The sequence below is a fragment of the Palaemon carinicauda genome, chromosome 9 (assembly GCF_036898095.1).
Source record: "Palaemon carinicauda isolate YSFRI2023 chromosome 9, ASM3689809v2, whole genome shotgun sequence".
In the NCBI taxonomy this organism is placed as follows: Eukaryota; Metazoa; Arthropoda; class Malacostraca; order Decapoda; family Palaemonidae; genus Palaemon; species Palaemon carinicauda.
In genome coordinates, this window is record NC_090733.1 from 120,092,017 (window position 1) to 120,118,605 (window position 26,589).

General features: G+C 37.4%; 1 protein-coding gene across 3 annotated transcripts; it reads right to left on the reverse strand.

Moving 5' to 3' along the window:
- Nucleotides 1-1,733: 1,733 nt before the first annotated feature.
- On the reverse strand, nt 1,734-26,357 carry LOC137647111 (group 3 secretory phospholipase A2-like). 3 transcript variants are annotated; one of them, XM_068380346.1, is made up of 6 exons: nt 25,982-26,357; nt 23,986-24,179; nt 23,614-23,723; nt 23,129-23,223; nt 18,784-19,008; nt 1,734-3,010 (listed from the first exon to the last, which is right to left on the reverse strand). In XM_068380346.1, the coding sequence occupies exons 1-6, from the start codon at nt 26,155-26,157 to the stop codon at nt 2,812-2,814; spliced, it is 999 nt and encodes a 332-aa protein (XP_068236447.1). In that variant the 5' UTR covers nt 26,158-26,357; the 3' UTR covers nt 1,734-2,811. The 3 variants fall into 3 exon arrangements, with proteins under 3 accessions (XP_068236447.1, XP_068236445.1, XP_068236446.1); XM_068380344.1 differs by having other exon boundaries at nt 18,784-19,011; nt 25,982-26,356; XM_068380345.1 differs by lacking the exon at nt 18,784-19,008 and adding an exon at nt 19,346-19,570 and having other exon boundaries at nt 25,982-26,356.
- Between the last annotated feature and the right edge of the window lie 232 nt (nt 26,358-26,589).

Consider the following 26,589-nt stretch of genomic DNA (forward strand, 5'->3'; position numbering starts at 1 on the left):
GACCACATGGCGCTACACAACAATATTTACAACCATGCGGCAACTGAATATAATGATAATAGTGTTAAACATCTTAAACTTATGACTTGAAGAGGCTCTTAGACATTCATCATTTGATTGTGTAATGTGCTTACATATACATAAATTTGTAGTATGTATAATATACGCACATTTTACATTTATATATATATATATATATATATATATATATATATATATATATATATATATATATATATATATAATCATGCACTCTTCGGAATTACAGTCACTTGACCATCACGCAGCAATCTGTATTTGGCAATTAAGCAACTTGACCGATGTTTTCGCTAAACGGCAAGGCCAAGGTTGCGAGCATCCACTCACATTAATCTTAACCATAGCCACGAACTCTCAAAAGATGATGATGAACCTTAGCGTTCCTTTTATGCAGATTGAATATCAATATCGAGGCTTTTAAAACCAATTGCACGCCCAAAAAAATGCAACTGTCACATTGCTGGAACATAAAACGTTTAACTTTGGCGCAATGGTCAAGTATTTTTCTTTTCCAATTAACAACACCGGCGGACATGAGATTTGACGTCATCAAGTGTGGGCTGGTCTAACAAACTACGTTTTATGAAATGTAAAATAGACAAAACAAGGTTGATGACAAACGGGATGTGGCATGCCTAATAAATGCCTTTCTCTCTTCGCTAGTGAAATCGAATGATGATAATGACATGGTTTAGAGTATTTCAAAAACTGGGATGATACAAAAAAAAATTATGATGGATGAAGCGGTGGTTTCTCGTTGCTCATACTCTATGTATACGAGTAAAAACAATATTTATTATAACCTTTGGTTATGAACAATCTCCTCATTAGTTCCTTCTTCTGAGTTTCAAGATACTGTACTACCTTTATTTCTCAAGGGTTGATGTTACATACATATGTAATTTGGTGATGAATGGTCTCCCTGCCCCTAGCGATGAACCAACTGCCTCGAATTCCATCGAATTAAATATAGAAAGTTATAATTAACATAATTATCCAGTTGTTTTTCTATACTCTCCTAGCTTTGAATAACAGGTAATTAATTTTGGTTTCAAAGGCTGGCGGGGAGAGGTGATTGACGGCACTAATATTCTACCGCATAATTTTGTGATTCTTAGAGCAGTTTGTTCGTTTATACGCCGAGAGGAGAAAACATGCTCACTTTTTTGTAGCAGGGAAATCTTCTAATGCGTTTTCATATCTTGACACTTGCTTCGAAGCAACTTTCTCGTTGCTTTGCAAATAAGCTTCACATTACGGACTATTGTAACTTCACACTTTAGTAACTTCACGAAGTTTCGGGCAACTACATCCTTCTGTAGGTAAACATTTCCTAAGAACATGTCATATGTTCTTCTAATCAAGAATAAGCAAAAACTGACATTGACTTGGAAAAAATGACCGGTTTGAAATAAAACAGAAAGAAATTAGAGCTGGAAATGATGACAGCAATAGTTTACTTGCTTGAATAGAGTTTACTTGTTTGGTTCGGACGGTGATTAGCCTTTACAAAAAATATCATTCGTACTATTTACATTCGAACAAAATATCAAAATGCGAACGGAAAAGTGACGTACACTCTTTGGAATGTAAAATGATATAACTCGTAATACCCTTCGAAAACAACTATACGAAGCTAATTGTCAGCAAACTTCCCTATACTCTTTCAGGTCTGTAGATACAAAAGTTACGAATAATAATAATAATGATAATAATAATAATTATAATAATAATGCAGGTCAGTGCCGTTACTGCCAAAATGACCTTCACGAGGGGAAACTACTATCTCGTACCATTTCTTAAACAAGCAAATATGCGCACTTAAAAACATTTATAAAAAAGCAAATAAATACTTTGAGACTGATAATCTAATAGCACCTATGTGAGTAATCACGAGGATATTTCGAAGGAACATTGAAACAAAAAGGACACTGGCAGTAGCAGGCAAGAAGGAAGTCAGAAAAGCGATGGATATGGGAGATTTCCTTGTATGTGTACTTGATAGACAGAGGGAGATTTCAAGATTTTTTCTAATAGACATGGGGAAATTGCAAGACTTTCTTATCTTGAGAAGACAGAGGAAGATTTCTTAACGTGATAGACAAGAGGAAGATTTCAGGTTTCTTAATTATAAGGACAGGAAGGTTTCTTGACGAGGACATCAGCTAATCAGTGGATTTGTAATAGGTTTAACGGAACCCTTTCAATAACGAACTTCACACGCCATGTACAAACATAACTGTGCTTCAAGTGAACTACTATTTATACTCTTCAGGTACCGTTCGGGAAGTGTGAACATATGCTTGTGCATGTGCGAGTCCGTTATGGCACTGCGAGTATCCGGATAATTTGAATTAGAAGTCCGGATATTCATTGACACTTTTAAATATAAACCTTAACAAGAAAGCTCCCTAATAACATTATTATTGTTAAATAAGAGAGTGCGAGATTGAGTTATTTACTTCTTTGGTTGTTTGGTTGATCCACCTGTCGTTTTGCCCTCAAGAGAAGGGAGGATCGAGGGCCCGTAGCAATTGACCGTCGGTTCCCCTCCAGAGGAGGGAAGGGAACGTCTTAGTAAAGTCGAGTATTCCTTCTTTGGTGACTCCTGGGCCTCAGGGTTGATCCACCGGCGACATGACAGCGGCGACGGCGATGCTCGACCGAGAAGATCCTCTCTCTGGTGGGTTGGAAATGAGTAGTGGCGTTGGTGGTCATCGTTTATCATTCCTTCGTTAGATTTCTTAGTCTCCTCCAGCCCAGCCCGAGAGCTCAGGAGCTAAAGGGGATGGGATCACGGAGGGCAGCGACGCCCTGGATGCGGTACTTTTCGCATTTGCCCCACCAGGAGGTTTTCTTGCAGACCTTCTCCTTTTTGAAGACGAAGCAGCGGGTTTTGACAACGTCAAAGAACACGTTGCCTACCATGTCAGCAGCTCCCGTCTTGGACATCTTCAGGCAAGCACGGAATCTGTAAAAAATAAAAGTCTGATTTAGTTTTAGGTTTAGTAATTCAAGGGTGCCAATTAAATTCAATCAGGTGTTCAATGTCTAAAATTTTAAGGTTAAATTCAACTTCCTTTGTGAAAATGATATTTAAGCCAAAATATGTTTTCTTAATGGCGAAAATTAGATTTAATCTAGTGTGTCCACCTCATACGGTGTAGATTATATTTAATCTAGTGTCAAATATCTTATAGGTGACAGTGAGGTTTCACTCATGTTGACTATGATCGGTGTTGTAAATGGGATTTAGCCCCATTCCAAAGGTGATAATGGTATAATTCAAGGATCAGGTGGAAATAAAATTAGTAATTTCAATCAAAAAGAAGTTAAGGTCATCAAGATAAGAAGCATTAGTCACTTAGATAAAGGTTGTGGTATACAATACTTTTCTATTTATAGAATTCTCGCTATGGTGGCATCTTATTTAATGCAATAACTGACAATAAAAAAAAAAGAATTTCAGTACTCGTTAAACTGGATAAAATTTTGAGTTTTCGTGTGTGAAAACTCAAGAAATCTGTCATATAAAAATAAAACATTGGGTAGTGTGACAAGTTGCGAGAAGAGTACATCGCCAGTGAAAAATATAACCTCCAACATGACCTGATGGACACTCGATATGTCAACACCGCAACCACAGACCGAGCAAGTAAAAACAGCCATTCCATGATGTAGAAAAGGGAATAGCACCAAAGGATTCGTGCATTCCGGGATTGTATGGAATTAAATGGAAAAACTTAATTTTCGAAAAATTTCTTTATGACTTTAAATTTGTCAAACCGTTTTGAATGTTATGGCATCGCACATGATAAAACGAGGGAACATTATTTAATACGGGAATCCCCATATGCCAGCTTAATCTAATGGAATCTTATCGAGAAGATACTGTAGCATTGTGTACTTAAACGGAAGGGAGTTAGATAAACTCAAAGCTTCGGTGCTTATCTTCAGTAGTCCCGGAATGAACATTATCTTCCACATTTCTCTTGAAAAATACTACACAACAGGTTTCGTGAGAGATACTATTACCGTGTCCCGTATCAGTGCTCTAGTAACTTTCTAATCTTGTTTATATTTAGCATACTAATTTTAGCTATTACGACCGCGTCTACAATATTTGTGAATGAAGACTTATCTGCAAAATTTCACAATATATAAAAGCCACCCATAGTACAATCGACCTTTGTTTTTTTCTGAAATTTTATAATAATGTCGGTATTCATTTCCACGAATATCAATCCCCTCTCCCATTTCTCCATTCTTTATTAAAACTTCCGTCTTTTCATCTCTCTCTCTCTCTCTCTCTCTCTCTCTCTCTCTCTCTCTCTCTCTCTCTCTCTCTCTCTCTCTCTCTCTCTCTCTCTCTCTGTGCTTTCTTCGTGTTCCCCCTTTCCCTTGAGAGTAGTACATTAATTTTGAGTGGTGGTAGAAACATTGAGCTTCAAAAGGGAGGGGAATTGGGGGTTAGGTGGGTGGGGGGAAAACATGGGGGAGTGGGAAGTGCCAGGGGAAGTGTCGTCCCAGCTGGAAACAATGGCGATTACACGACCCAACTGCTGAGAGATGGGAGAATCTATGGAACAGGAAATTGAAAGTACCTCCAGATTGATACACAGCCGAGGGAGGGAGAGAAAGAGGGGAACTGACTGCCAAAGTTGATCTGCTCCCGGAATCTCTTTCGCCGAAGAGATGTTGCAGACGTCATGTCATTCCTTCCCCTCAAACAGATGCCAGTTACTGTTTACGGTAATTAAGAGATACCAGGTACTATTAAGGATGTGGGCCGTTCAAGAAATGTATCTTCAAGAGCAATAGCTGAATATTATAACACGTGTCTACACAAATCGAGGATGTGATGGGGATGATGTACTTTGGCACAAGCACTTATCATTAATCATACGAGTTCCCTCTGTACAGCTACGCAATCATTCCAGGAAAAAAAGGGCAACAAATAAATCCCTTTATCCACCAGCCTTCGAGGACATTACTAAGAACTGAAGCAGAGACGGAGGGAGAGAGATGAAAAAGTCAATTTACTGCAGACTTTCGTCCGAGAACTTAAGCATCCATCTTTCCGCCTAGACCTTCACTTCCCATTCCTAACAACATCAGGAAAGGAGAGAGTAACAGAGAGTGATAGTTCCTAAAAACTTGAAACTTACTCACTCGGAATCTCCTGCTCCCCTCCTCCTCCTCTCTTATCCAGATGAAACTCCCTTCTATCTACTATAGTAGACTTTGAAAGTCCAACATCCCCCCCCCCCCCAGGAGGACATAGGCATTTCTTCTTTTTCTCTCTCTTCGTCCTCTTTCTTGCCCAACATTGACCATTTTAATCAAACGGTGGAATTCCCTGTGGCTTGGTATAGCGTTTTTCCCCCCAACCTTGTGACGAGGCTAAGCTGACGGGTCGGCTCCACTAATGCCACTAATTTGGCTCGGCCGCCCTTCTGATAAAACTTTTGGCCCGGGGAAAACACACACAAACTTGGTTCCCGCTGACATCTCCACGTCGGAAAGGAAGGAGAAAGAGAGAGAGAGAAGCATCCTCTTCGAGTCCAAAAATACAAAACACAGTACAGCAACAAACTTCAGTAAATGTAGATAGCATCGAGTGGTTTATCTTTTCATTTTTTTAAGTGATGAGAATAACTACTTTACCTTGTTAACAGAGATCATGGCAAAATTTTTATCAATCAACTCTGTTATCACATAAAGAATGTAAAGAATGGTCTTTCTGAAGCAATAGAAATAAATAAATCAACAAAGCCATAATAATTATGAATTGTAATTTAATTGCCCCCTAGTATCTTAAAGAACCACATACACGCCGATATTGTCGAAATAAAAACCATTAAATCCTCGAGTTTAATCACGTCATCCGACGAAAAATGTCTGGTATGGGACGACAGTTTATTTAGATGAAGCTCGGCGGGAAATAGATGGACCAAGGTGCTAATCTTCACTGTTAAAAGATTAAAACAGGAAGCGAGAAACAAACCCTCACTGAGTAACCTATAAAGATTTAAAGGTCGCTCATGACTGGCAGGGGCTGGGGACAGTGACATTGCCTTATCAAGCAGTACAATGCCCTAGAGACTGACCATATATACATATGATCAGCGCCCTAGCCCCCTCTCCACCAAAGCTAGGACCAAGGAGGGCCTGGCAGTGGCTGCTGATGACTCAGGAGATAGACCTGTAGGCTCCCCCAAACCCCCAATCCTTAGCTCACAAGGACGGTGAGGTTGCAGCGACCAAAGTAACTAAAGAGTTTGAGCGGGACTCGAACCCCAGGCTGGCAATCACCAGGCAAGGACGCAACCACCCGGCCACAACAAGTAGTAGTAGTAGTAGTAGTAAGAAGGGGTTTATTGTGAAGATAGAAGGCCACCCTCATCATAATATCCGCACCATTACACAATACAGCTGAACCACCACCCGCTGCTGCAATGTTACGTTGTGTAGGACCGACAGGGGTCGATGAGGAGAGAAAACTGAGAGAGAGAGAGAGAGAGAGAGAGAGAGAGAGAGAGAGAGAGAGAGAGAGAGAAGAGGGTATTATTGTATGCTATAGGCAGGACCTTTTGTCCGAAAACTGGCCCAGCAGTGAATCACCAAACATATATTTCCCTTCTCGTCGTACTTAGTTGTTAAGGAAACAGTGGATATATTTTACTTTTGGTGCTCTATAAATTTAAGTATTGTTATCAGTATATATATATATATATATATATATATATATATATCCAAATAAAATCTAAAATCTAGAAAGTCCACCATTTTGCCATTCTATTGTGGATAAGCATCAACAATTTTAGAAATCCTTTAAAGAACCAGAATGTAAAATCGTGCGTGAATTCCTAAAAATGGAGCTCCGCAATTCCAGGGTTTACAAATTAAGGGTAGCCGGTACTGTCCCAAATTCTACACCCCCACAAAAAAAAAAAAAAAAAAAAAGGAAATAATTTGTGGTAACATTTTCAGGTCTCCCTCTTCCGGCCATTTCCATAGGCAGAATTCGTCGTCCGTGTCCCTTTAGACCTTCCGCGGGAAGATTAGCGAAAACTGTAATGGCCTTGCTAATGACGATTTACTTCATTCAATTTCCCGGGATTCTCTACATGTATCTTGGCTTCCCTTTAGCAGATAATTATATTAAATCGCCTATTTTCTGTTTATGTTTATAGTGTTGTGATTCTCTTAACTTTTTTTTTTTAAACACCCTGTGATTAAAATAGTAACATCTTTTTAAACACCGTGATTAAAATAGTAGTTTCTCGTGTTTTATTCATTCACTTGAAACTTCAGACATTTTTTAATGTAATTTAGAAAAGATGTTTCCGTTTAGTGATTAGACATATTTTCACCCAATTCAAATACCATTTCTTTTCTTCTTTTATAACCACAAATCACATTTAAATTATTCACATACGCTATGGGACAGTGATATAGGTTTTTAGAAGCGTCGTATTTTCTTATCCTTTCCCCTTTATCTCCAAATAAACTTTTTCTCCCCAACGGAAAATGACTTTGCTTCTCAAGAACTCGTCTAATAGTCTTGACTTTGATCATTGTCACTCTCTGTCCCTCCCCAACTTCACACTCGTCGGTCGTCTGGTTCTGGTCGCTGTTGATTATAAACGTTTTTCCCCCTTTTGTTTTCAGTCTCCCGGTCGCGTTCTTTGTTATTACTTTTCACGATTGGATGTGACTTTTATCTCCTGCGATTGTTGTCACAAAATGCAAACCATTTAGAAAGACTTTTATGACACTCCGGTAATGAAAAACTTGGTAGTGTTAGATTGATGTGGCCGTATTATAATTTTACAGACAAAATTGTTAAGTTAAAAAAAATGTTATTTATATTTGCATTTTGCTCTACTTTTTTAGTTTTCTTCACATACGAGGTTGGTACTATTAGAGCACCCCACATGGTGCACCGTAGGCGTTAATAAAGGGCATTTGCAGCAGCCTTACGGTCCCTATACCCACTCACTTTATAGCTTCCCACTGTAACTAAGTTACCGTAGCCTTTCTTCCATTCTCGACTTTTTTTTTTTTTTTTTTGCATCTCGGAGCCGAACAGCCTCCTACACCCTAGTGCTGGGACATAGGACCAAATTCCAAAAATTCAATTAACATATATTATGTAGAAAATTATCCAATGAATTAGAGTGGCTTATGTTATATATATATATATATATATATATATATATATATATATATATATATATATATATATATATATATATATATATATATTCTTAGGTTAAACAAAACTGGATCTGCGAAATTTTCATTACAATTGAAAAATATTTAAACTGGGTTCCTACTAGATTTTCAGTGTCCCTTGAGGTTACATATTGAATTAGATCTGGTTTATAAATGTTCTTGAAGAAATAACATCACATTATCATTTCCGAACCATTTGCAGAAATTGAAAGCCTGCCAGCTTTTGTCAAACAGAGACTCGTAGTTAAATAATTTTACTTTTATTACGAAATAACTATGTTGTATTTCTCCCAAATATTTGCCGACAAAAGAAAAAAAAATATGGGATAGCAATAACAGTAACATAGCTCCGGGATGAGCCGAGATAGTTTCAAAACTCGATGCCATAATTCACCTTCGATACAGATAGTGAGGAATATCATATAATAATGATGATGACACCTCTCCTGTCGTTTCACCGTCCTATCTGCGCCTGCGCACACAAACGACTGATATCGGAAACTGTTGACAATATGTAAAACTACCTTCATCCCCCAGGCCCCCTACGAGATCCAGTTTCTGTCAACAATCTTTCTTGAATATATCCTACTGGGGAAAATGGAGACTTGGCTGTGTTTCGGGATAAATTATCTGCCCTTTAAAAGTCCTCCGGAGGAACCCTCCGACACATTCAAGGATTCCTTTTAACGAGGGTTTTTTGCCTCGTGAACTGGACCGTTAATAGGGCGAAATGTAGACGCGAATGACATTATGCTGGCTCTGCATGGTCCTATAAACAGCCGAAAAGGGCCTGTAAGTGAGGGACCAGACACTGCAATTTTAAAGGAGGAACTGTCCGTAGACAAATTGGAAACGAAGAGAAAGACGAATCTTGGCATTTACTCTATGTAAAAGGGAGTTGAAAATAACATCTTTTCATTTTAGACGATGTTTCGTTAAAGGTTCATTCTTTACCGTTACCGTAGTTTGCGGGTATGTTATTTACATCTAGCCGTAGAATTATTGCTCATTATATCAACTTGGCACTGTGTGGCCTACTTGGAACTCGTATGCTTTCTTTCTCTTTGGAACTTAAGGGTAAGAGAACTAAGCATGGCAAAAATGAGGTTTGGAGTTAGATATTTTATCCCGAGTCAGAGGTGCATTTTTGCTGGATCTGAGTAAACTTCAAATCATAAATATGTAATAGAAAAGCTGTCCCTACCCTCTCAGAGGGATGCGAGGTCGGCTGGTAGTGGGTTTTCCGACGTCAGTGACATTAACAGAGATCGGTTTGCATATTCTTACCATACCAAAGATCTTGTCTACTAGATTTTCTTTTTCAAAATTTTATTTACAGTATAGACCGACTTTATTATACACACGGAATTTAAAGACATATGCCCAAGCGTAATTATGGCGTAATTTTAATTTCAAAGAGGCAACAGTGTCTACCTTGTCAGCATCTAAAATACGATTTAGTCATGCCGTGACGTCATCGTCTTGGAACATACACAATTCGATGTGGGACACAGAAATGCCCTGACAACTGAATAGGCGGATACAACGAAAAGGAGACTGCGGAGACGACACGCTTCGGAAACGACGTCGTCATCTCCTTAGTAATGCGATTACGCTCTTGGGAAGGGAGGCTCAAAAGATCCTAAAACGAGATAATGTCTTTACACACAACGGAGTGCGCCAGGGGATGTTAGGCATGGGACAGAGAGAGAGAGAGAGAGAGAGAGAGAGAGAGAGAGAGAGAGAGAGAGAGAGAGAGAGAGAGAGAGAGAGAGAGAGAGCATAAAAGGAAGGTGGCTGGATGGCTTACCCTCGCCTGTCCTTGCTTTACAATCACACATACAGACTCGTTGTGTTGTCGAGATTTCACGAGGTCGTAACTCTATTCGGAGCTATTAGGAATGGCTATATATTTTCAAGTAGGCCTCTGTCATCTTTTGCTAGGTGGTGGGGTAGGCTCTACATTCTTGAACGAGTGGTTTTGGTCACAGGCTTCTTATTTCTGATTTACAGATCTCGATTTTATCGTTTTAATTGTATGTATATGATGATAAAATATCATGCATTTTAATTCAACAAAGGGGGAACGAAATAAAATTTCTATAAATATTACAGAATTAAAGTTTAGATTCAAAAGAAAATGCCTAAGGTATTAAAAAATAAATCTAACCAAAATTTAATTAAAAGTAATGATATATAATACAGTACTACCTAAAACTCTGCAGTATATTGAAGTTTTCCTTCAATGAAAATAAGATCATTTACAACACAGTTCAACTGCACTTATTTATTTATCAGAAAGAAAAGCGAGGCGTGGACGGGCGTTTGATAAGGTACCAATGATTACGCTGATTATGAAAGAGATTATGTAAGTGACTTGTAAGTTTTCGAGGTTATATAAAGAAGAAAAAAATAACTGGTGTTGTTGAGGCTGGTGTAGGTCGTTGGGAGAGATGATGAGTGGTCTTTTGGAAGGTCTTGGCAAAGTCGTTTATTTACCGTCCAGTTATCTCGTTCACAGATGACCGCCCCCAGGTCCCATCGCCGATTTGTGCAATATCTGTCTTTTTCCTAACTCACTCTCTCTCTCTCTCTCTCTCTCTCTCTCTCTCTCTCTCTCTCTCTCTCTCTCTCTCTCTCTCTCTCTCTCTCTCTCTCATAATTTCCGGATAGTGCACGGCTCCGATGTTGATGAAGCTTATCGGGAAATGCAACAAACATGAATGTTTTATACGTACACAAAAATACACAATAATTGCACAATTAAGTTGTATTTAAAGTCGCCCGTAAATGTGTATGCATACATTTCGTAAATGGTCCTGTTTAGAAATTTAATAATTTAAATGGATAAACCTAGTAGCAATAACCTTGCATATTCTAGCAATAATATAGTAATAATAATAGCAATAATGATAAACTATAGCATCACTACTATTAACTCTTGGAAACCAACCCCGAATCTTCAAAATAGACCTTAAAAGAGAAGACAGACGAGGTTCCTTAAAGGCAGCGATGATACAAATAATTGATAATCCCGGTTCTGGGAAGGCATCGCCTCCACTGATAGTGACAATCATTTGCTCAAACTTTATGCCCGAAAGATTTTGGTCGAGACCCGCGTCTTGCCATGATAAGTCGCAACTTGACAATTTTGGGTCATTTGATCTGTGTTGGTTCCATTTTTTTTTATTTCTCTCTCTTATCGTGAAATCTACTTCAATCCAGTCGGCATAAAGGGACGTCATTGTGTCGTTTCTTTCAATGCCTCCTTCCTCGCTCGCATAAATAAAGATGGCCGTTTTTTAAATGGCTATGGCCAACAAATTCTTTTTAGGACTCATTCCTTTTATATACAGTGTCCCGCATCCTATCCTTTCACGTGGGATGGCATGTCATGATAATCGCGGTGTTATTTCTTCCTTGCAAATATTTAATAGAAGCTTAACGCGTTTACTTAGTTACTGTATTAGTAATTCGAATAAATCCGAATATTTGAAGGTCTTTTCTGTTGATTTAAAAGGGTAATTTCATAATTGTGGGTGCCAATTTACAGCTTCTTCAAAAATTTTCTCACATGCGGATAAATGACCTATTTTATTTTATAGAGTTTGCTCTACTAGCTGAGTAATGACATCACACATGGGTCAGTGTAAATTATGACTAAATTGCAAGATTTTAGCACCACTTAAATCCGTATCCATCAAAGTACCGTATATCGTAAAATGTACTTTTCAGAGACATTTGAACAAAATATAATTTCCATTTAAATCATAGAATGCATGATTCATAAATAACAACACAAGCATTTTGGAAGCCAAAACAATGGATTGAGACTGAACTAAATTATGTTACAACTAATATCAACACTTAAAACTGAACTTTTATGTATCCAACACTCCCTCCCAAGCCTTCTACAGTAAGACCATTTCCATTACTCCAAAATTACTTTTCGAAATATCAACCCATATCTTACGGCAAAGGAGGCTTACACCGTGTTGTCATAACGCCAGTCTCCCTTGAAACAAGCTAAACTGACGGAGGAGAGAAGCAGTTGTGTAAATGGTCTCTCTCTCTCTCTCTCTCTCTCTCTCTCTCTCTCTCTCTCTCTCTCTCTCTCTCTCTCTCTGCTCTTGCATCCAGTTGCATCTTGAGTGACGTCGACTCTAGCAGATCCATTAATAAATCAGGCAAGAACGCGACTAAGCCATTAAGCTTAACTTGTGTTACCATTGGATAATAAGAGGGATTTCTATTACTTCTGGCAGGCCTTGGAATGTGGGCATAGAAGGGGGCTGGGGGGGGGGAGACATGAAGCAGACTCGCAAATATTCTGAGGCGATTACGCAATGCTTTATTTACTGTATGGCGTGCGTTGTTCTTGTACCATTGTATTTAATAAATTATTTCTTTTTTTCGATTGATACGTACGCATACGGTCACACACTCAAATAATAAACCCGCACTTGGTTTAAAATCATATAATCTAAATAGATTGTGATGTCATAAAAGACGAAGGGTAGACAATCTTAGAAGGGTGCTGACAGTGTAAAGGCCATCCTAACACTGCTAGATTTGAAGCTAAGATAAATAACACTAATGCTGTCTTAGATGTTTCAGTGTAACTCGCAAATGTTATACGAATTACTTTTGACTATGTATAAAATTACGAAGATAAAATCTAATACCTATTATGTTTGTTTTAATAAAGGCAATAAAAAATATGCTAGGTTAGAAGGATTATATTATCATATGTAATAGAAGATGATCTGAAAATTATGAAAAATTCGGAAGCAAGTTACGAGGTGAATAAAGACAATTATAATGTGTGCAGCACAAATTTTAAAACTCCTTTCATTAAACTGAAAGCTAATGTTTCATTGGTTGAGAAAGTATATGAAAGAAGATATTGCACGCACACAATGCGTAAGTTCCAACCCATGATAAGTCTGAGATTGTAAAATTTCGTGGCATTTCCATACTCCCACGAGGCACAACATGGAAAATGTCGGTTAGGCATTTAGACATTCTCTCTCTCTCTCTCTCTCTCTCTCTCTCTCTCTCTCTCTCTCTCTCTCTCTCTCTCTCTCTCTCGTTATATAATATACATTTTATATGAGACAATCGTCATTTTATAGAGCCTTAAACACGGAAGTTGGCTCCCATCTCTGGCTATGACTGCAGTAGTAATGTAGCGGCTGTGTCCTTCGCTTGTGGTTGTGCGAGGAAATTTTACTTTTTTCGGGGGCCTGTTCATTTCTATAATATAATATAATATATATATATATATATATATATATATATATATATATATATATATATATATATATATATATATATATATATATATATATATATATATATATATATATATATATATATATATATATATATGCACATTTATAAAATGAGCAAATTTTCTAATTATGTATAAACAGCGAACTGATGCTCTTGATAAAAAAAATAACGAAATTCTCATTCATTAAGAAATCATGTACACCCTCCCACCACTGCTGCTGTGTGAGTAAATTTATCAATGTACCTTAGCCCTGCATTCATAACTTCCTCATGCATCTGTGTCAGATGAGCAACACCTTTACAATGCAGTAACCGCAGAGTTGCCTTCATATTTTTGTCACTCTCTCTCTCTCTCTCCTCCCGAAGTCATTCCAGTCGCTTGTTCCTTTCTTTGCGTCTTCCCCCTTTGGTCGTGTTGAGCGTCGTCACTGTAACAAAGGGTCCTCAGGGACCTCATAATTACCACGAGCCCAACCCTGATTTCTCCTGAGGCCCAAACGCACTTACACACGCACACAGATACACACTCACCTACCACTCCCGCGTGAGCCCCTCCTTCAAAAACTCTCGGCGGATGCCCTACATAATCAACTAATTCTAATTCCCTCAACTCTCCCCTCCCCCCCCCCCCATACCTTCAAATTAGATTCCTTCCATGTATCCCACATTTTTTTTTTCAAAAAGGCCTCTAAACGATAAAGAAACGAAAGCTTTTTGCGACTTTATGTACGGTCGAAACTTCTATTTTTTTTTTTCAAAACACCTGGGATAAAACTACACAAGAACTATATGATGAACACTGGTATACATTTTATCATCAAAATCAGTGTTACTCTGGAAAGCATTTTAAGTAACAACGGGTGTTTCAATGTTTGAAAAAAATCAGCCAAGGCCAGAGGACCATTTCGCCACGGGACAGGTGTTGACAATTAAATCAGGAAAGTGTAATAGATTCCACCGATGTAAAATTTCATGCTGTTTTTTAACAAAGTCGACACCGTTCTTTGAAAGAGGAAATGAAAGTTGATTTAGGCCGGAGAGAGAGAGAGAGAGAGAGAGAGAGAGAGAGAGAGAGAGAGAGAGAGAGAGAGAGAGAGAGAGAGAGGTGTGTGTGTTCTACAGTATAAAGGAAAACGTCCTGTGTGTTTTTATAAGTATACACTGCTATTCAGTCCCATGTACATAATGGAGAGAGAGAGAGAGAGAGAGAGAGAGAGAGAGAGAGAGAGAGAGAGAGAGAGAAGCCCTTTTTTAATACACCGTTAATGAAGAGGAATTCACGGGGGACACAACCACTTGGTCTATACTCAAGAGTATTTTTAAGTCTCTGAGATCAATGTCGGAGATGCTTCTACCCAGAAGCAGAGGAAATCTCAGAATAGACTTTAAAGGGGGCAATGGGAGGGGAGAGAGGGGGGGGGGGAGGATATTTCGTTTTTGCTAAGTACTGTCAACAGCCAACATAAATAGGCCAAGAATCGCCGGCCTACGCGGCCCTGACTTGCTGTACTAATGATAAAGAGTTCTTGCTTGGTGAACATTCCCAAACAATAGCATTAGTCAGGTAAAAAAAAAAAGTGTCGGTAATTGCAACTTCTTGTCTATCTATATCTTCAGACACCCCCCCCCCCCCCCTCCTCTCCCCACGAGCCTAAGACGGGCCCCGAGAACTCAATCCTGGCGCCAGAAAATCCTTCAGACGACATCGTACGATCGCGTCTTGACCAATGGGCCTTCGCCGCTGCACAGGAGACCTCAAGCGCCTCCGCCAATCAAAACCCATCTTTCAAACCTTTGCACGGAGGCCAATCAAGACAAGTGAAATGGCGGGTGTGTGCACACAGAGCCACTAAGAGCCGCGGAGGTCATCCGAGAGCCAATCACATGGCACGATGAGTGCACACACCCACCGCATTTTTCCTTACGACCACATTCTTTCGTGCACAAGTTTGCCACACTCACATCCCCCTACCTCCCCCCTCTCCCTTACTTGCAGGCAAGCGTCTCTCCCTGCTAGCCGACATTGCCCCTGGCTCTCAAGGAAAAAAAAGTAAAAAAGAACAAGTAGGTCCTTGAGCGACCTTACCTTAGAGCCGTCTCGTGCCACTTGTTAAATGAATGTTTGTGTCGGGTACGCGACACTGAACGCCACTTTATTACTAAGGGGTATTGATCACAAGCAACCTTATCACCTCGTTCTTGTTTATGGTCGCGCTTTCTACAAACAGACTATTCACTCACACAAGCAATAAATGAATAACCGAAAGAACGTTTTCTTCCACTAACCAAAATGACAAGAACCTACCCATCAGTTATTTGACTTTAAATTTTATTCTATTTTCCTTGTACTGCCATGGTCAGTTCTTCATTTCCCTTGTGCTGTACTGTCATGTCCCCATCTCCTCGGATCCTCATCCAAACCCCAGACCTGTCAGACGAATTTCAGTGTTTCGCTTCACAGTGTAAGGAAGATATATCAGGTGAGTTGGTTAGAATTTCGGTGGTTTGAGACAGGTCTTAACGCGGTTGTAATATTGAAACACAAGTATTGTTTATTTTTTAATGAGTAATTCGAATGTGGTGAAATACTTTGTTAGTCTGATTCTAATAAAAAAAAATTCACCAAGGAAGGAAGCTTACTTTACAAATCGGCTATATTACCGTAATAATGAAGCCATTAGTCTCGGTATACTGTAACACTATAATGTCCTATTTTTGTGGGGACTTTGGAGGTCATAACATATCATGGGGCTCTAAAAAGCAACTTCTGACACATCGCTCTAATGCTTTCACTCTCCTCTCCTTTGCCCATAAGTGTCCCTAAAAGTGCCTTAGTCAGACGGACCCCTTTTACTCGTTTACCTTTAAATGTGGAGGTGGCAGGTAGCCACATTTTTCCACCAAGGTAGACAACTCTTACGATGGAGGTTGGCTTTGATCATTCACTGAGGTTATTTCATGACTAATTTTATTTTTCTGTAGCAGATCATATGTTAGTAATATTTCTACTGTGCTCGGAATGTAGAAAATCTGCATTTCAGTCAGATTATGATACCCAGATTACACGTTATCTTCCTTAGATAATGATTTTCACTGATAAGGTTTTCATTCCCTGTCTTTGTTCAGATTATGCGAAATATTGGGACGAGATGTGTTTGTAGTGAAATACTGAAGACATATTTAGTGGTGGAGATGTAAGATTTTCTCCAAAGTGAATATTCGAGTTATTTACCAGTTCATACTGTTGATAGTTTCGTCAGCTACTAAATTCATTTACAAGATTTATATTGAACAGAAAAGAAAAAAAAAAATATCTCTTAGGTAAAGTTCATGAAACACCGTTATGCAAATTAGGTTTACTGTCGAGTCTGGATCAGGATGTTTATTTGTTAACGGTTTACTTGTTTCATTTCGTTGTTATCATCATCATCATCATTAAAATCTGAGTATTACCTATTTCTAGCATGGTCGTTATAAATCCTTTATACCTCAGTTCTTTGCTAAAAGATTGTTCTGTGTTATTGCTGATATAACAGTTAGCAATATAAGTAAAATTCGCAAATGTTGATAAGTTGTCATTTTAGCTTATAGGATAAATATCAATTCTTGAAAAGTGGCCAAAATTTGTGTAATATCCCCCCCCCAAAAAAAAATGGGGGTAATTGATTGTGTATTACCATTATTATACGGTTTAACTTGTTTCATCAGTAAACGGGGTTAATTCACGAAGGAACATCAGGGATGAGGGAAAATATGTCACTGTAGGGAAGAATAATTTTGAGCAAGCGTCGAAACTTTTGGTTTACGAACCCTTGAAGCAAAAGTGAAGTATCTCTCTCTCTCTCTCTCTCTCTCTCTCTCTCTCTCTCTCTCTCTCTCTCTCTCTCTCGAGAGAGAGAGAGAGAGAGAGAGAGAGAGAGAGAGAGATAATAGGGAGAAAGAAACCCTAACGCTAATTAAGAGTAAAATAAAAGCAGAAAATTCTCCTCTGACGCGTTTCTCTATAGGTTCCTAGGGCAAATGTAGCGCCAAACCTTTCCTTTTTTTCTTTTGAGGAATATCACGTTTATTTCCTTCAGTCAACCAAATACTACTTGTAAAATGTACAAGTTACAAGTGTGTTTAATACCTACTATATTCTCCTGACCTGTGGATTACACTACCCACTGAGAGCATTGAATCTGAAAGGGAAATTAAGGCTGAGGGTTCGCAATGGCCATTTGATTTATATACTGTCAATCCCAGTACTTCCCCCCCCCCCCTCAGAATTCCTAACGTTATCTACGACTTATGTGAGAGTTTTCCTGTTACTCCATATCCCCCACCTCCTTCTGGTCACTTTCCTCTACCCCCTCGAAAACCCCCAAAATCACACCACTATCGTACCACCTCTGGCGAGTGAATCGGCAGACGGTTGGGGAAAATAGTTGCATTCTTCACTACTTGGCAACTTTTGAAGTTGTGCATTCGTGGCAGCAAGGAAATCTCTCTCTCTCTCTCTCTCTCTCTCTCTCTCTCTCTCTCTCTCTCTCATTAATTTTGTTTGCTAAGGGCAGCCACTTCATTATCTGAAGGGTAAGTTTCTTATGGTCTTGGGGGAGAAGAGAGTCAGAAATGCAAACATTGCGTATTATGAAGGTTAAGTCAAAATTTTGAAAGGTAGAGAAAAAAGGATTTGAAATTTCCTAATAAAAGTATGTAGTACCTCTACGTGCATTAAAAAAAAAAAAAAAAAAAAAAAAACTCACAAATTAGTACGCTCTTGTGTTTATAGAAAATAATTGTTACCCCCGTGATAATCTCAGGGTTCTAATGGAGAAATTATTACAATTTACTTATTGCATTTTTATGAATTTGCGTCAAAATCACGAAAATAAATCCGGGCAAAGGTGTATTGGGCTTTGGCTTATATTTCGATAAGAAATGATAAATACTGTAAGCATGCGGTTAATTCCTTCTTTTTCGGTGAGCTTAAAATTTTCTCAAACAATACATTATCTTTAATGCTATCATAATATCTTATTTGATCTGTGCTGCTTTTCACCACATGAAAAAAATAACTGCTAAAAGTTCCAACGGGTGAAATGAAACAAACAATTAAATTGCCAAAAAAAAGTTGAAATAAAAGAAAAATAGTATTGAATTCAAAGAAAACTACTTACAGTAATCAACCTTATTCCTGATATGACCAATGACCCACTTACTTACCTTTCATCGCAAGCGCAGTGGTTGATGGTGCCAATGCTCCAGTTCATGATGCCATATTTTTTCTCGAAGGACTTGATATAGTATGGACAGTGCATGTCGTGCTGACGGCAACATTTATCAGCCCCAGAGGAGCCGCCAAGGTCCCCATACACAGTGGCAGAGTAGCCGACGCCGCACCACTTAGTCGCTGGGAATCTCAGATTGTCCAGCACCGATCGCCGTGACCTGCTGTGTAACAACACACAACCATTTTATAGACACACCTTACCTTCTTCAACATCACACATGGCTGTCCGTCTTAGAATTCTTACCTCATATCTCCCACATTACAACCGAGTCGCCGTTGGTGTCAAGTAATAGAAAGACTGAGAGTTACTACAACTTTCTCGAACGCCCAGAGATCAATCCCATCTGTCCCAGATGTAGACGGGTCTTCCAAAGAGACGCCGACCCGTGGGAAAGATTGAATGAATTGACCACACCGCTTGTGCTTACCTATCCCTAAAAGGTATATAACCCACCTACCCTCCTGATCCCTGTGTACCCCCACCCCTGCCCTTACCTTTCGTCACAGGCGCAGTGTGAAATGGTGGTGAGGCGCGAGTTGTAGATGCCGAATTTCCTGGTCAGACCTGGGATGTTGATGTTGCACATATCGTGTTGGCGACAGCAATGGTCGGCACCAACGTACCCCGAGAGGTCCCTGAAGGAATCGGCCAGGTCCTCGTTGCCACACCACTTGGTACCGGGCATGATCAGGAGCTCGTTTAACACCCACCGCTTGCTCCTGTTTCCACACACAACACAACCAAACTTCCGACTCAGTAATGTTTTTGAACCAACTCAAGGGGAACGTTGTCATTTTTTTTTATTACAGAAAAATTAAGAGCACATAATAATGCAGCGCATTATCTCTGTGCTGAGTCCAACAGCTGAACTAGGACTGGCTGCCTGTGGCACTGACAAACCAACCAACATCCAAACTGTTATCAAGACGACCCTCCTCACTGATTATTGACCGGGTAATTATTCAATTTAAATAAGCTTTCTTTTGCCACTCATGAGATCAAAATTCCATGCATACACTTATCGTTGTGATTTAAGTTTTTTTTTTTTTTTTTTTTTTTTCTTCAACTTTTGGCAGATAGCTTGATCTTCTTTCATACGCAATTCTGTTTGTTTTACTTTAATCATAAAATAATCTGATTTTTTTTATATTGTATTATAATCTCTTCTTTTACTTAGGAAGCTTATTTCTGGTGCATGCATGTTACCACAGCGTTACGTAGCTTATGTAAGGAAATTTTGCAATAAAGTTTATGCTCCGTGTTCAAAGGAACCATCGTCGTAAAATGTGTACAGTATCACCATCTACTTTGAGGTTTTTATAGATTTTTTTTTTCCAAAGGCTCATTAAATTTATAAATTTTCTTAATATACTTATTTCTTTAATTTTTTTTCGTAATATTTTTATTTCTTTTTATTACCAAAAGATTGTTTCAGTTGGTAAATGGGTGACCTCAATTATCCTTTTCCATGAGGGCTAGATAGAACCATATTTGAAACCGAATAGTTTTAAGAAAATTTTGAAAATATACACAAAAGTTTATTTGAGAAAACTACCTTTGCCAATAATCAGAAGAAAAGACCTCCACCAATGATGATACAAACAACCCGTATTCTCTTCTTATTAGTAATCATTATAGTGTTATTTAATAATTTTATAATAAATGAATACCTCTGAAGTTATATTTAACCAAAGGGAAAAAATGAGGACTAAAACTAAATTTGTGGGTCTATATGAGCATAAATGATTTTTTAACATGTAATATATAAACAAGTCAATAATTTTTTTTTTAAATATATGATTATAATTTGTTTTCAATTTCGTATTTTAAGTAATGGACAGTTAAAATATATCTTATATATATATATATAAGTAGAAACTGACCACATATTTTAACAATACAAGTGAATAGCTAAAATATATTATGTTAAGTGTTGTATATAATGTGTGTATTCATCATTTAGTTTGCTTGATCTCAAATGTAGGGTTACGTGTCTAAAGAAAATCTGCATAGTTAAAAGAGAACTGAGCAAGATGTATCAACATAGTTCTTGATAAATTAACGGACAAAACTTGAACAAATAACTTTAATAATATTTTCTGAGAATACATGGGCTTTACAAACAAAGGGCTAACGAAAAAAACAAAGTTAAAACAAAAGTTAAAAGGAATTTGCAACAGAAATTAATAAATATAAAATAATCATGGTTATCACTACAGGATTAAAAGCGAAAGGAAATCAGATGAGGAGTTTTATGAAGGATAAGGATAAAAAAACATATAAATATGAGAAATGCATCATGCAAACTAAGGACACCAAATCAATGCAAGCAAAGGAAAAGAAAGGTCAAACTCAAGATAAATATTTGGGTAAGATACTTGTTTAGGTAGATATAAATATACTGTATTTTTATGTCTTGCGTGCGTGCGTAATTATATTATATTTATATATATAATTATATATATATATATATATACACATATATATACATATATGTATATATACATACCTACATATATATACATATATATATATACGTACATAATATACATATCATAATATATATATATATATATATATATATATATATATAGATAGATAGATAGATATATACATATATATGTACGTATATATACATACATGCATACATTACATATAAATATATATACTGTAGTATGCAAAAAGTTTCTTTAAGAGATTATGCCATATATATGGCAGCTAATATGATTAATACCAAAGCTGAAAGGTGAAGCTTCTTCAAAAGGAATGTCTAAAATCCAGCCATATTTTGAAAGCTATTTAAGTAAAATTTTATAATAAATTATTCTTAAAATCTTTTAAAACTTATTCTTAACAAGAAGGCATGCAATGCTGTAAATTAGAAATTCCTTTCAGTTATCATTTAAGTCATAACTTCATCTACAAGAATAACACCAAAGTCTTGAAAGAAAGAAAGCCCAAAACACCAAAATAAAAAAGTACGTGGAAGAAATCCGCCAAGAAAATGCAGTAATATCCACAGTAGGTGTACCGTCACAGAATAACCTATTGTAAACTGCTGTATTAGACATGAGAAATTACGTTGCAAGAGCAGGTAGACACCCGGAATTTTATGTACATTTGGTCACAGAATATAGTTTTGAAAAAAAAAAAAAAAAGTTGCTACATGTCAAGCTACCGGGACGAATATCAGCAATGGTAATGTCTTGGTCTTGTCTGCCTTTGCAGGACTGTCTCCATAGAACAGATGCCCTCATACTTCTGCTCTTTACATCAAGTCAATTTCCATTCTGATTTTTTTTTCTTTACGCTTCGAAATGGGTGGTAAATTTGGGGTTCATATTTAGAACTTACCCAGCACCCTTCACTAAGGAGTATTCAACAGCAGATATAAAGCTAATTTCTATAAACTGGCCAAGCACAAGAATAAAGAAACGACATCTGATTAACCGGTGTAGATGTGTATAATTATATCTATCTATCTATATATATATATATATATATATGTGTGTGTATATATATATATATATATATATATATATATATATATATATGTATATATGTATATATATATATTATACATAAATACATAGCCATCCATATATGTATGTATACACGTATATAGTTTATACCTCACACTGGATCAGATTATCATTCGTATAATAACACACCCGGCAGAAAACACTAGATAGGAAACAGACAACCGAACTAAAGTCGACTCCAGAAATCTAATGCTCCAAGGCCGACATCCACAACTAGGCTAAGACAAGAATTTAAGAAGTAACGGGGCGTGATACAGTACAGACTGCGTGACAGAGAGAGAGAAAGAAAGAGAAAGGCGACAGGTGGTGGTCTGAGGGAGATAATTGGTAGAAGCAACGGCAGCATATGATGATCTATTAATGAGTCAAAAGTACAGATAACTACATTATTTTCCCCATCTACACATACAATATATATTCCATTGTTCCCAGGATAATCAAAAAAATCAATGAAGCTTCATGCATTGGAGAGTATGCCATTATATAAGGGAACTTAAGTATAATATACATTACAATCTTTTATCTTCAAATACATTGGTAGAAAAAAAAAATTTCATTCACGTTTTCTCTATTGCTCTTATGCAATCTTAACTGTAATCATGGCATATTCCATGCATCTCTGTGTAATTTGAGGCAATGCAGGAGGTTGCAATTCTAAATGCATAATGATAAAGTTGCAATTACATGATTATTCTGGATTCTTTTAGAACAGAAACGGAATGTTGCTTTACTTACCTAGACAGTGATGGAGGTTCCAGCTCCCGGGAGGATTCTGCCTGACGCCTTGATGCCTTCGCGGCCTTACGCACTGTGCGGTGGTGAGCTTTACACTAAAGAGAAGAATAAAATCGTAAATAATCTTATAATCTTCACATCAGGAGTGACTAACGACACTCAATATGCACACACTTATATATATATATATATATATATATATGTGTGTGTGCATATATATATATATATATATATATATATATATATATATATATATATATATATATATATATTCATTCATTTTCCCTGTGGTTTTTTTGCATATATATATATATATATATATATATATATATATATATATACATATAGTGTGTATTTATATACTGTCACACGTATGACCATAAATAAAGAGAAAAAAAAAGATCAATATATTTCTTCTAAGAAACCGCAACTCTGAACAATATCGGAGTATGTCATTCCTAGGAGTCAGAAGAATATTGACCTACCTCGGCTCTAAGCTGTCGAAAGTGAAGAACCGGTCTCAGGTACTCTGGAATCTCGTCTTCGCTCGTAATGGGGACGTAGCTTGTATTATAGAATACTCCGTTACCCGAGCCTGGCGCACAGTGAAATAACAAAATTAATCATAGAACAAACATTCACAGTTTTCCCTGGGTTACAATATAATCATGAAACAAATTCAGTTGTCACAATCTATTATCCGTAATATGAAGGGTAAACTCCAAATATAAGATAAGCCCGTATCATGTATAGAACACTTCAATGCTCAACAGAGCGATAAACATTCTCTAGATTTCAATTTTGTGTTCAATGTAATATATATTAATCAAATGAATAAATATAAGCAATTCCAATACCTTCAACTATGACCTGCGCGGAATCAACGTCTTTTCTAAAGGTATCTAAGAAGTTATCCAATTCCGTGGCATCTGAAGTCACCTCACAGTCCCTTAGCGATAATGTATCCACCCCCATGTCATCTTGCACTTCGCCCACGTATATGAGGGTGACCATATGTCGATGACGACTCACTTGGCGAAGGACTAGACCGCTGTAAAGGGCGGGAAGAGGGAAACCGTTGGGTATTAACCGGAGCTGCCCTATGTAGGTCTATATACTGTATATTCTCAATTGCTAGTAAGTGAAGCAGAAGGACTAAGAATAATAGTTTCTCATTGATAAAAAAGGAAATCTTTCATGATAGTAATTGATTAAATGACAAAAAGTTAAAAGTAACTTTTGAACTGATCACTGAAAAATAAAACAAACAAAACTAAGGGTGATATGGCGAGTTTATTTGATCCCTCTCCGCAGTAAAACAAAAACAGGATACAAACGAGTGAAACGACTCTCTCTCTCTCTCTCTCTCTCTCTCTCTCTCTCTCTCTCTCTCTCTCTCTCTCTCTCTCTCTCTCTCGTACATCTGTCAGTCAAGGCGTTTTTTACGTCCCTCTCCGAGTGGTCCATAATAAGAGGGAATTGCTTTACACAATACGATCCTATTTTTAACTTCTTTGGAAACAATGGCGCGTGTTGCCAAGCATTTTAAAATCCGAAACAATGATGCCTTCCGAAAGGATGGTATTGATATTTCAACTATAGCAGGCTGGTTCAAGAAAACGAGAACGTAGGCACACCCTTACACCTGTGGATATATTAAGTTAATTGGAAGGGATGGTTTTTGATTATACACAATGCTTGCCTAGCAATCTATCTATCTATATCTATATACATACATACAGTATCTCTCTCTCTCTCTCTCTCTCTCTCTCTCTCTCTCTCTCTCTTATATATATATATATATATATATATATATATATATATATATATATATATATATATATATATATATATATATATCATTGAAAGTAACTCTAGATAAGCTACAAAGGGATGTTAAATCTTTTGGGAAAACGAATTCAGCCGCTGTTATGGAATTTTTCAGTCTTTTTTTTATCTTAATTTAATAATTAAACCAATATCTTAAAATGGACACAGCACTGCCTTTAAAGCACTGTTGAATTGATTGATGTGTTCATGGGTGGTGTTAAAATAAAAAAAAATATATTTTATGGACATAGAATAGTAAAGATTAATCACAAAAAAAAAAAAAGAGGTGCTTCTAGTAATTTGCTGTCTAAATTTATGTACAAATTTATTTCATGTCAACGTCTTGTACATGTAATTCAAAACTGCCATTCTTCACAATATCCATTTTCTTGAAAACCCCGCTTACACTAAACATTTACATTTCTCGCAAATACTTCTCTTAAGCCTAACGCATTTTCTCCTGTTGTTTTTGGCTTAAGCCTAAATTTTACTCGGCTAAATATCAGGCGGTTTGAAACTATTTATGACTTTCCCCTCAGGGGGTAGGCCTCAACTAGGCCTAACATTTAAAATAAAAATGCGACATTCTTATGAAGAGAAAATAAATAGGGAGTCAAGAGCTACCTGATAATGCCCATCGTGGAATTTCGTTTATAAAGCTGTTCTCGGGATCATGTCATTCAAATATTCAACAGCTATTCAGTCGATTTAAATGAATTGCCATAGGCCTATAATCTTTATCAGCGCGTCATTATCCGGTTTACCCAAACATAACATCTTTAAGGTTTTAAAAAAATAAAATAAAACTTCGGATCACTATATGTAAATCACTAAAAAAAGTAGACTCGCCATTTATCATTAAAGAAAAAAAATCAAGCACCGCCATGTAACATCTGGTAAAAAAAAAAATACTGCCATAGACCAGTAAAGACCCTTAGCCAAAATAGGCCTATGTAATCGGAGCAAACTAGTTACACCAAGATTTTTGGGTCCTTCCACTCCAGCTTTCTTCTATCCTCTTACCTTTCACTCCCTTGATTATGGCCCACGGAGGTTTGTTTGGCGTTGATGCCGTTGAAGTGAATCCGGATTTCGTGCTGGCCGTCAGCAAGGTCATCTTGGGTCATGAAATTTGGCATTGATGACACTCCTTTCAGGACGAGGCAAAGGAAGAGCAGTGAAACACTGAATAGATTCATGGCGAAAGTGATGCTTTGAAAATTTAAACAAATAAAAAATAATTTTTACTGTTCACTGTTCTAAGAGATATTCTAACTGCGTCAGGGTTCAATTTTGACAGCGGAATATTTCGTCAATAATGGGTTTTCCAGTGACGAATAATCCACTCCGCGAGCGACGTAGATCCGACGCGAGTCCGTTAGAATATAAACTCTGACCCACGTGGCTGCTGGTTTTATTGGACGGAGATGGGGGCGGAGCTTAGTTACCACTGAGGGAAATTATTCTCATTTACATTTGACAGTGCAATCATTAGTTTAATTAATTTTTATTTTCTGTGCCGAGCTCAAATGATTTCCAACCGATAATTGGTTGTAGGAACCGTCCGGCGTCCGTGAAAGAGGAAATCAAAACGTAATACAATGTGACAAGGAGACAACGAAACGAGGATG

Excerpts from the sequence above, each read along its gene's own strand:
- LOC137647111 (XM_068380344.1), bottom strand. The coding sequence starts at position 26,157 with ATGAATCTATTCAGTGTTTCACTGCTCTTCCTTTGCCTCGTCCTGAAA. Across the intron at positions 23,224-23,613 it reads TTCGACAGCTTAGAGCCGAG|TGTAAAGCTCACCACCGCAC; the intron begins GTAGGTCAATAT and ends TCTTCTCTTTAG. Across the intron at positions 3,011-18,783 it reads CACTGCGCTTGCGATGAAAG|ATTCCGTGCTTGCCTGAAGA; the intron begins GTAAGTAAGTGG and ends TATTTTTTACAG.